This window comes from Chaetodon trifascialis, chromosome 13 (assembly GCF_039877785.1).
Source record: "Chaetodon trifascialis isolate fChaTrf1 chromosome 13, fChaTrf1.hap1, whole genome shotgun sequence".
Taxonomy (NCBI): Eukaryota; Metazoa; Chordata; class Actinopteri; order Chaetodontiformes; family Chaetodontidae; genus Chaetodon; species Chaetodon trifascialis.
Window position 1 is genome coordinate 22,319,865 of NC_092068.1, and position 11,673 is coordinate 22,331,537.

The 11,673-nt window shown below is 43.5% G+C and overlaps 1 protein-coding gene across 1 annotated transcript; it reads left to right on the forward strand.

The window, feature by feature from the left end:
- Positions 1-5,737: 5,737 nt before the first annotated feature.
- Positions 5,738-11,022, forward strand: cnrip1b (cannabinoid receptor interacting protein 1b). The gene is made up of 3 exons (XM_070978418.1): positions 5,738-6,202; positions 7,345-7,489; positions 8,598-11,022. Exons 1-3 carry the CDS (start codon positions 6,024-6,026, stop codon positions 8,760-8,762), a joined length of 489 nt encoding a protein of 162 aa, XP_070834519.1. The 5' UTR covers positions 5,738-6,023; the 3' UTR covers positions 8,763-11,022.
- Positions 11,023-11,673: the final 651 nt, after the last annotated feature.

Below are 11,673 nucleotides of genomic sequence, written 5' to 3' on the forward strand. Positions count from 1 at the left end.
CCAGAGCCCTTGTTTAAAAAGTCTCATCTGTCTAAAATTAGTTACATAAATCTAATCCAACATCACACTGACCAAAATCTACATTTTATATAACTAAATTTCATTTTACCACTGTGTGCAATGGCAATAAAGCTTCCTTATTCTGATAAAAGCTTTAATACTTGTTATGACCAGTGTATCTTAATTCTCTTTAACTTTGTAAAACGGTGCTCTACATGTGTATTTTGCATTCAGAGCTGACAAATGATGCTTCCAGTGTTCAAGCACAAAAGGAACAGAATCCAACATGCATGTGAATTAGGAATTTGCTTTGCATAATATATATCTATATATATATAGATATATTCAATGAGAAATTATCTGACAACCGTTCATTTCTTTGTTTTGTTGTTCATATAATTAAGTACATTGAATACATTTGCATTATCAATGTGGTTTCTTGTGCTCCTAAATCGATAAAGTGGCCCGTTGTCATGTCGTCTTATCGTGACCATCGTACGCAGCCTGAGCAGCTGTCTGTCCCAGCCACGTGCGTGCACACAACCATCCGGCCTCGAATGCATCATGATGACACAAGAACGGACAACAGCTGCCAGCGTGTGGTGTTTGTAGAGACTGACAGCGTGTGTGAAGGAAGTCGAATCCCTCCACCAGCTTTGTGCTCTTTTCTCTCTGCTGTGACACCAAATGAAGTCGCTTGGCCTTAAACTCTTAAACCACCTTCATATCTCAATCAAACAAAGATTTGAACGTTACACCAACATTTCACAATTAAAAATTCATCAACCGACCTACAAACAAACAAGCAAACCAACAATTATTTCTGATTATTTTGATTTGATTTTTATTCTTTTATTTTCTTGAATGCAATTATTGTCAATTTTGTTGTATTTTTTGGTTATCTTCATCTTCTTTAGCCCGATTCAGTTGAGTAATTATTAGTGCAGCTGATTGTGTTGCTGTGGAAAGTGAAGGCATTTGAGTCTCACTCCTTCTGATCTTCTGGAGCCTGCTGTTTGAAGATTCTCCACCACTTCTTCTTCTTCTTCTTCTTTGTCTTGGTGACCTGGCTCTCAAGCTTTTCCACTCGCGACCTCATGGAGCTCTCCATCAACTCCCACTGCTGCTCCTTGTCTTGCATGGTCTGCTTGAGGCCAGTGATGGTCTGAAGGAGGAATTCCTTCTCCTTCTTCCAGCCCTGTTGCACAGTCTGCAGAGCAGCCATGAGCCTGTCATTCTCATGTTTCTGCGCGTCCACTTGAGCCAGACAGGAAGTATTCTGCTGCTCTAAGCGCTGGCGTTCAGCCTTCAGCAGACTCTTTGTGTTTTCCAGAACTGCTCTCATCTTTTTGACCTCCGTCCTGTGTTTGTCCAGCTGTGCTTGATGGGAAGCCTGGCATCTTACCATGGTCTCCGTTGCCTTTTCGGTCTCTTTTTGTAGAGCTTTCTCCATGTTGCTCACTTTCCTCTGGAGCTTGTGAGCTTCAGCACTCTCAAAAATCAGGTCTTTCTGCAGCTGTTCTACTCTTAAGAGAGCCTCAAGCTGTGCAGCATCTTTGTCTGAAAGCTGCGCCCTCAGACTCCGAGCGCTCGTCTTGAGTTTGTCTTCAGCTGCTGCATGGGACTGCTTTTGAGCAAGGAGCTCCGCCTTCAAGGCCTTGATCTGCTTTTCAAGGCTGGCGTTTGCTTCCCTCGTGCGCTTTTCAGCGAGGAGCTCCGCCTTCAAGGCCTTGATCTGCTTTTCAAGGCTGGCGTTTGCTTCACTCGTGCGCTTTTCCGCGAGGAGCTCCGCCTTCAAGGCCTTGATCTGCTTTTCAAGGCTGGCGTTTGCTTCCCTCGTGCGCTTTTCAGCGAGGAGCTCCGCCTTCAAGGCCTTGATCTGCTTTTCAAGGCTGGCGTTTGCTTCACTCGTGCGCTTTTCCGCGAGGAGCTCCGCCTTCAAGGCCTTGATCTGCTTTTCAAGGCTGGCGTTTGCTTCCTTTGTGTGCTTTTCGGCAAGGAGCTCCGCCTTCGCTGCCTTAAGCTCGTTTTCAAGCTTGTCCTTCACTTCCCTCATGTGCTCCAGTTTGATTGAGATGGCCTTGGTCAGCTGATCCAGATCATCAGCCTCAAGCTGTGCAGTGTCTTTCTCTGAAAGCTGTGCCTTCAGACTCCGAGTGCTTGTCTCAAGTTTGTCTTCAGCCGCTGCATGGGACTGCTTTTCGGCGAGGAGCTCCGCCTTCAAGGCCTTGATCTGCTTTTCAAGGCTGGCGTTTGCTTCCCTCGTGTGCTGTTCGGCAAGGAGCTCCGCCTTCAAGGCCTTGATCTGCTTTTCAAGGCTGGCGTTTGCTTCCCTCGTGTGCTTTTCGGCGAGGAGCTCCCCCTTCAATGCCTTGATCTGCTTTTCAAGGCTGGCGTTGGCTTCCATCATGTTCTGCAGTTTGAATGAAGGGTCCTTGGCGTCGCCACTCAGCCTCTGGATTTCCTGCTGTGCAGCGTGGCCACGTGGAGCCGTGGCCTCGGCAAGCTGGACTTTCAGGCTGCTGATCTCCCACTGCATGAGCTCTCTCTCCTGTCTCCAGTTGCCCGTTCCGTTTCCTGGGAGGTCATGGAGGAAGGTATCCAGCCAGTCCTCCCGAACGTCTATCAGGACTCTGTTTTCTTCAGGACTTGCAGTGAGTGTCGCCTCGCTGTCCTTCAGGTGGACCCTCACCTGTTCTTCCAGGTAGCTGAGATAGAAATCAAGTGGTTGTTCAAGCTTCATTGCCCAGAATTCTTTGTCTTCCACGTGTGAAGCAGTTGCCAGCAGTTGTGTTTCTTCTGAACGCTGTTTTCTCCGAACAGTATTCTCTCAAAAGTGTTTTCTCCGAACAGTATTCTCTCAAAAGTGTTTTCTCCGAACAGTGTTTTCTCCGAACAGTATTCTCTCAAAGGTGTTTTCTCCGAACAGTATTCTCTCAAAGGTGTTTTCTCCGAACAGTATTCTCTCAAAGGTGTTTTCTCCGAACAGTATTCTCTCACAGGTGTTTTCTCTGCAGTCCTCTCTGAGTGCTGTGTGTCTTCAGTGGTCACTCGTGGTCTTAAGACAACCTCTGTTGTCTTTGATGATGATGTCATCACAAATTCCTTTGATCTTTGATCAAAGGAATCAAAGGAATCAATCTTGATTGGTTCTCCTCCACTCACACTGCACTTTGATCTTGTTGCTGTGGATACCATTTGTTTACGTTTGAACATAGGAATGGGATGAATGGGACCACCAGTAGATGTTATGCATATGTAGGCCTTGCCTACAATTACCACATATAGGCAAATAAAGTCTCAAACCAGTGACAATGTGTTGTTTTGTTTCAGCAGATGATAATGTCAATAACCCTGGAAGTCATGCCAGTGGTGCAGCTGTGCTGTGAAGATGAGATATAGTTGAAGCCACTAAAATGTCAATAATGTTTCTTGTTGTCTGGAAATGAACCTGATGCATGACAATTTTCTTTTCTTACAGTATGTTGGTCTTACTGTAGTTACCCACCAAAAGAATGAAATTCATCTGAATGGCAGTAAGAGAATATAAAGTTAAAAACAAAAATTTCCACAACATATCAAGTGCATGTAATTGAAAACTTTTACTGGCCTTTGATTATTGATCACACTTGTAGATAAAGTAGCCTAGTAGGGCCAGCTAGGTCTTATTCATATTTAGAGAGCACCGCTGTCCAAGCTTAGTAACTGCTGAAAACAAAAGCGCTGCCTGCTAACACATCTCCTTCTTTACACCCTTATGTTGCTCCATGGGAACTCACACTTGTTTCCTTCCCGTTAGCTTGTAATGTGAAGCCTAGCTATCTGCTGGACTGAACCATCTGCGTCAGGATGACCAGCTGGAGATCAGAAGGATACTGATTGGTCTGAAATATTAAAATCATGAGAGTGAAAGGATTTGCTATAGAGTTTGAGCATACCAAAGCTGGTTTACACCTGGCTGAGGGCAGAGTGTGTCTTGTGTGTAACTTGTATGCAAAGAGAGAGATAAAAAGGACAGATTTGAGTGGAATTTCTTCTTAGTCTTAGACTGTGTTTTATTTTGGTAAAGCTCTTTCATGCCTCCTTTGTATTATACACTAGTGTATTTGAGTAGTTTGGCTTGTTTTTTCTAAGAATATTCCAAAATGTATTGTTTTGTACTGGTACTGAAACTCAGCTTTTACTCTATGATTCCCAGGTCTAGGTGCGAGCAGTTGTATGATACAGTAATATTGCTATTTGTCCAGTGTGGTAACATATTACACATTGGTCACCAAAATCTAATCTGAGAAGGAACATTGGGGCTCAGCGCTCCTTTGATATTCTAACTTTATCCTCCTTTCCATTTGCCAAGTTGAATTCATTATGAGCTGAAAACATTCAAGCCAAATCCTCAAGACTGCAGCCAAGGCAGTAGCAGGCAGGAAGGTTGGAACACCGTGCTGTGAACACAGGTCACCTGGAGCTCCAGCTGGAGAAATAAAAATACTTACGACTAGGTGGACGATCACTCTACCTCCTGAGCCACAGCCACCGATAACATTTCAGTCCTGCGCCCCACACCTATGGAGACTTTGCTGTTGCATATTTGCACCTTCACATGTATTTTGATTGTTGGTTTTACAAGTTTCAGCGCAATATGCAATATTTTTGCATTTTGATAACTCTATTTGAAACTCCTTGAACCATGTATCAAGTATGTAGTATATTTATAAATGCAAAATAGGTAAAGTAACCCCTCTGAACTTTATCTTTAATTCTAGTGTGCATCCCGAAGTTCCCTAAGATACCTAAAATCAATTTTTGGGAAACAATGTGAAGTGTATAACATTTGGCACAAGCCATCAGGAATATTTCCAGTAAAAAGTGTGGTGGTGCAGCACTACATCACAAGGTGTCGTAGAGTTTGAGTATTTTATTTGACATAAGCATCACACAATGAAGGCTTTGAATGAGCAGATGCAGAATATTTATGTGATCCTGTGGAAAGTTGTTTCCAACTTTGATGAGAAGGGAGGTGAGAAGATCAGTGTCACTCTGAGGTCTGTACGATAAATATGAATTTGGAGAAGAAGCTGAAGGAGCTGGAGGCCGATCAGGAGGCGCTCAGGACGGAGAATATGGAGCCTAAGGAAATCGTCCTGATGTTGGATGAGGAGCGGGGCGGAGCTCCATCGACAGCCAGTCCAGTCTGAGCAACCTGAACTGCCTGGTGCCGGTTCAGGACGTCGGGGATGGGAGTAGCACATGCAGCACTGGAAGCGCCAGTACTACCGACGCAAAGAAAAGGCACAGCAGGATAACTACACGTCAGCCATCACAGACCACTGTAAACAGGAAAATCACATCATGGACTGGGAGAACGCCAAAGTGACCTGCACCATAGAAAACAAACATCAGCGCTGGATCAGCGAGGCCATCGAGATCAGGAAGCAGGGCCAGAAGACCATCAGCAGGGACGAGGGAGCATAGTATGCTCTGCCCTACCAGGAGCGGTATCTTAGAGGGGGCAAGCTGACCGCGGAAGGCGTGACTGGCCTGTCAATTTGACAGGTCGGTCAGTTCAGTTGGTAAAGGTGCGTCACACTACCATCAGTGTCACTCTGCTGAAGGCGGAATAAGTCCGCCGAAACATGTAAGGTAACTGACCTAAGAAAATCATGTCTGTGGTCCAACTATGGTTTTGTTGTCCTCTCCACTCCCTGAAAAAGTTGCAGTGGCGCTTGTGCGCATCTCTGTGTGTTGGGTGGGTCTTAAACAGAGAGAGAGAGAGAGAGAGAGAGAGAGAGAGAGAGAGAGAGAGAGAGAGAGAGAGAGAGAGAGAGAGAGAGAGAGCGTCGGATGGGATTAGGTCTGTGCTGCAGGTTGGACGGGATTACAGAGCGCAGAGCGGCTGTGCTGTGCGCCCTGCTATGGACTCCTCCACACGGCATTTCTCCGTCTGTTTGAACTGACCTACGCCCACGACCCATCACCTTCACCCCGAAATCCCACCGATCCTGCTGCACCAGCTGTATGGAAACATGGCCGACGTCCCTCAAATCGTGAAAATTGGGATTTCATTGAAAATGCTTCCAAACAACACCGCCGTGCACTTCAAGTCCGACGGCGCCAGGTTCGGACAGACCCGGACCATCAAGCTGCTGACCGGCTCCAAGTACAAGATCGAGGTGGTCGTTAAACCAGGAGCGGTCGAGGCCACGTAGGTAGCCAATTTTCTGCCTCAGGCGTGGATTATCCTGACCGGGTCAAAACCAAACTGCTATTTAAAACCTGGTAATTCTAGAAGACAAATACCACGACCAGGCCAGTATTGTCTTTCAGTTTCTCCTGATGCAACAAAAATCACTTAATTCACCAATGATCGATTATTGATATTATAGTGAAGTTAATATAGGCTCTATAGGTCTGTACGTTTTAATTTTATCCGAATCGGTAAAATATTGGGATTTTTTTTCTGACATAAAGAGAAATATGCTGTTAAACAGGGTCTCTGCTTCACGTACATGATAGTTTACCTTCTTAATAACACAGAGAGGAGGCTTAAACACATTTCCTGCTTGTTAATTAAAGAATCGAGGACGATAAGGCTCATTGCTTGCATGCTCTGATTGTGGTGACCGTAAGATGTTTTTCTGAGAAGGCAAGCGCAGATTTAAACGAGGAAATACGGCTGCCCAGCGAACAGGATTTGGAAGAAGTGGAGGTTGCTGTGATTTCAGAGCTGTTGAGTAAAGAAATCACTTACCAATGCCTCTTACTAAAAACGGTTTCATTGCTTTGTGATGTTATTTCTGAACAAAAGGCCTATGAGCGCTCAACAAGTCATATTCCAAGTGTAGCGCTCGAAAATTGGATTTTACGAGGAGTGCCTGAAGGCAGCATAAACCTCAATTGGCCGCATGTCAAATCCAACACAGATTAGGACTCCACGTTTGGGCCTTGTGTCACCGCCCTCGTGTGATTTGCCTACAATTTATCATTATGTAACGGATGTTGTTGTACATCCATCTCCAAATAAGGATTATTGTTGGATTTCTAAATATCAGGATGTAAAAAAAAAAAAAAAAAAAAACCGCCTGAGCAGGCACTGGGGTATAAAAATAGGTCACATGTGATGATGCATCGGGATGCTGTATTGAATTCAGGGCATGCTCATGAAACACAGCTGTAGACCTATTTCACTGAATGATTGGTCAACATGAAAATCTGGCTGGAACACAAAAATGCATCAGTGAGTGTGAATCTCAGTTTTTCTGGTCTCAGATTGACGCGGCTCACATGAGCCTTTTTTTCTTAAGGATGTTGACTGAGGAGTCAGCTGTCCCGTGTACCTGTCTGCAGGTCAATGAGTGTGGGTGGGGTGACCTTCCCTCTGGAGCAGCAGTCTAAAGACCCACAGTCGGTGGTCTACACTGGCCAGTACGACACAGAAGGGGTGGCACACACCAAGAGCGGAGAGAGGCAGCCAGTTCAAATCAACATACAGGTAAGTGGAAGTGGTCACCAACAAATACTCTATTTACCCCTGAAACTGCATCCAGCTGTATGGAAAATGATTTAGCCTTTCTTTAATCAATTGTTAAAGATTTCCATCTTCATTAGGGAATAAATAGGCCATAGCTTTATCCTTCAATCAGAGTGTGCCCACTTCAGTCTCCATGTGCTTCACCTCTGCCGTGACGGTGTCATATCATGTTGTGATCCCAAGATAAAGGCTGAATGTCTTAGCAGATGTGTGGATATTACTGTGGTTATAGTGCTACTGAGGTGACTGTCAGGTTACAGTTAAGCTCAAGTCACTGTGCATAATGACAGCTACATGTGTGTGTTCATGAATGGATCTCTAAGGCGTCGATGCTTGGAAGGATTCTTGTCATTATCAAATAATTTACGGACTCTCTCCTGGATTAACTGATCGATCCATGAAATCACATTTTCCTGAATGATGTCATCAAATGTCTTGTTTTGTCTGACCAACAGTCCAAAACCTAAATGTGTTTGATTTACTGTCACAGAGCAGATTTTTTTCCCTTGTTTGGCTTAAAAAACTGTAGAAGTTTTAATCAATTACCATGAAACACAAACTTCAAAAGTCTACCAACATGAACTGCACATTGTCTCTTGGTTCAAACATTTGGAACAAAATTTGTTCCCGGTGTTCAGATGTGTTTTGGCTAGCAGCAATGCACAGATGCTCAGAGGAAGCAGCTGTTGTGCTTCCTGGTGTGGCAGTGAAAGCGCTGCCATGTGATGTAAAAGGTCAAACATGATAAAACTAACGTTTCTTCTTCTGAGGAGAAAGAGTGTTGAAGAACAGGTTTAAACACAATGATACAAAAATTCTTAGAAATATGATTTCATCTGGTTTCCCGTCTGTCCAGTTCACACCCTCGGGCCTCTGGGATGATATGGCGTGTGTTTGCACGTTTGTGTGTGTGCATGTATCCATCTGTCCAGATTCCTCTTCATTTCACCTTCACGTGTTTTCACACACGATGATACAGTGTGTCTGTGTCTAAGTGAGTTTCTTCTTCTTCATCGAATCTGGCCAATCGCAGCGTATGTACTCATCCGTGCGCGTGTGTCTCTTTCAGTTCACAGAGGCGGGAATGTTTGAAACGGTGTGGCAGGTGAAGTACTACAACTACAACAAGAGGGACCACTGCCAGTGGGGAAACAGCTTCAACAGCATCGAGTACGAATGCAAACCCAACGACACGCGCACGCTCATGTGGGTCAACAAGGAGATGTTTGTCTGAAGGAGGAGCAGCCTGAAAAATTCAGCGCGTACTCTGCAAAAACACAAGGTGTGACGTGTCTAAGCGTCAGCATGTCATGATGTCAGGATTTATTCCTCCTTCCTTCCTGCATGTGCTGTCGATCCACTTTACTTGGCTTTATTGTAGTCTTTCTCTCTTTCTGTCATTTGCCGCTGTCAGGAAATCTGAAGAGTTTCATGCAGTAAAAAAATGCATCAGATTTACTGCCAGGTCCAATCCTGCAGCAGAACACAATGCAGTACTGTTGCCAGTCCTTCCACAGTGCTTTGGTTTGTTTATGCTGATTATACAAATGTGTCACAGTCAGTATGGCACATTGTATTGATGCTAAAATGAAACATGCAGTACATCTCATCAACCTACTTTAAAATCTGTTTTAATTATGCATTGAAAGATTACATGATGCAAATATTGATTTCATGTACAGTTCGGCTGTGGCATGTGGTAACCCTTGAGTGTGTTCAGACTTGTGTGTATGTACAGTACTGTATGTGTGTGAGTGTGTGTGTAGCTACAGCATGTACAGGTATGTGTGTACTTTACAATGGTGCTTGTCTGTGTTTGTGTTTCTAAGCGATGTCTATGTGAGGAGTTACATTCCACGATGACCATCGAACATTTCCAGAAACTCATTATTCAGCTCATTATAGCTGGCATGAGAGTTAATTGTGAAGTCATATTAATATTTACCAAAATGCCATGTAGAATAGAAGATGCCCCCTTTCGACCAAGTCCAGTGTTGCATTAGTGACGTTTTGATGTCATCAGCCCGAGGCAGAATTTCCCCCATCTGGCCTCATACGGGAGCTTGCTGTGACATCTGCAGCTTCTGATGTTCAAACTGTGGGGTGCATTTTCAGTGTATGTAACAGAGCAGTGTAATATGAGCAAAGACATTCTCTGTGCAGAGTTAGAAATGAATTCAAATAAGGTTTTTTAGAACAGTTTATCAGCTACTTAACTTATGCATCGATAACACCATAGAACTACTTTTAGCTGCGAGAGACTCAGCTTGAAGGTGATCCTCACAAAACAGAAACAACTTCTTTTTATCTGAAAAGTCATGTTGGAAGCAGTTTGTTACTGACTCAGGATGTAGTGGAATGCCATGCTGCCACCCAGTCATTACTAAAGACAGGACGCTGGGTGGATGAGAGCACTGCTTGTTTAAAGATAATGTAGCTGCACCTCTTAACACTTTTACTGCATTTAATTCATCAAATCGTGCACCTCACTCAGGTACCTTAATAAATCTTTAACGTGCACAGTCTGATATCACCATGCTGGCGTTGTTCCTACAGCAGAATGATTATGTTGCTCCACCACCATCACTGCAACTGACCAATCACGTTGTTGTGATGTCATTGGTTTGCACCTCGGGAAAAAGAAAATAAAAACGCACACACGCATCCTTAACTTAACCAAGTAGCTCTGTTACCTAGACCTGACCAAACTAAAAATAATAAGTCAGCTGATCCTAAAAACCAGTCAGCAGTACCACACGGGGCTCAAACCGCAGTCTTGTGGGTGAAAGTTGCACGTCGACCTGCTCCCTGTATGTGGGTCCTAACACTAACACGGCGATCAAAGATAAACCTGAAAGCATGCGGGTCATCTCCTCTGCCAGCCTACGAGCTGCTGATTCTCAAAAGCATGTTTGAGCCTGCGTCCTTTTGCACTGACGCTGCAGTGCAACTCTTCTGTGTCAGCACCTCTAAATCATGAAATCTTCCATAATCTTTTCATGCCTTCACCTTGACTGACCAAAAACGGGCCCACAGTGTTTTGGAGTGAACTCTCTGTGTAGCTGTGTGTGTTTTGTGGTATTGGAAGTAGGAATTTTGTATTTGGGTGGAATTGTGTCCTCACTTACAGCTTGTTTGTTTTCTCTACCTCTTCTGAAGGACTTAGCCATGAATATTTGTCTTTACTGAAGAAAAATAATGTATTTGGGATATTCAGAGCACAAACTGTTAATGAAAGTTATCATTTATAAGAATATTTGTTTTCTATTTCTTGTGGTAAAACATAATATTTTGAAAAATAGTATTTTTGTACAGTGAACCATTGGAAATGTTTTCATATTATTGTGTGTAAGAACTGACATATTGAACTGACCTATGCAAGAAATCAAAGCAACAGAACAATGAAATGGTGCAATATAGTGCTGAGATCTGTGTTTCATTCTGACCTTCTTGTGAAAGTGTTTATGTTATTAATAGTAAAACTGAAAATCTTTTGTGTGGCAAATGTGCTCATTTAACTAATTTTAAATCTGCTCAAGCAACAGCTGGATGAAGCTTTAGATCCTGCTAGTAGTGTATCCTGTGCTATGTGTAGATAATGGCTTCATTATGGATGGAATAAAAATACTGTAAATAAAATAAAAAATGAAATAATATTTGGAAATATAGCAACTAAAAATATTTAAATACACACACTCAAGTTGGTACTATACATACTTACACTGTAACTTACATCTGGTTGAAAATCCACATTAACAGTTTAAATGGCTCTTGTATAATTTTTGTGAATGAATCGACTTTAAAAGCAGATTTGTTAACAAATATGATGCCAGTTACATATGATAAGAAATAACTGCAGCTTTTGATACGATGGACCAGGATATCTTCATCAGGCGTCTTGAACAGTTGGTTGGTCTTTCCGACTGTGTTTAAAAGTGGTTTCAAACACACATCAAAGGGAAGAATTCCTGCAGTATCGCCATACCGCCAGCAGGGGGAGCACAAGCACAAACCTACCCAGGAGGTTAAAATATCAATAAATAAATAAAGAAATCTGACCTGTAGTTCCCGGATGTACAGTACTGCTGCACCTCGACCCCCCCCCCCCCCCCCCTCTATCTCCACCCCTCCGCCACCGCCTGCTT

Excerpts from the sequence above, each read along its gene's own strand:
- cnrip1b (XM_070978418.1), top strand. The coding sequence starts at position 6,024 with ATGGCCGACGTCCCTCAAATCGTGAAAATTGGGATTTCATTGAAAATG. Across the intron at positions 6,203-7,344 it reads CCAGGAGCGGTCGAGGCCAC|GTCAATGAGTGTGGGTGGGG; the intron begins GTAGGTAGCCAA and ends ACCTGTCTGCAG. Across the intron at positions 7,490-8,597 it reads CAGTTCAAATCAACATACAG|TTCACAGAGGCGGGAATGTT; the intron begins GTAAGTGGAAGT and ends TGTCTCTTTCAG.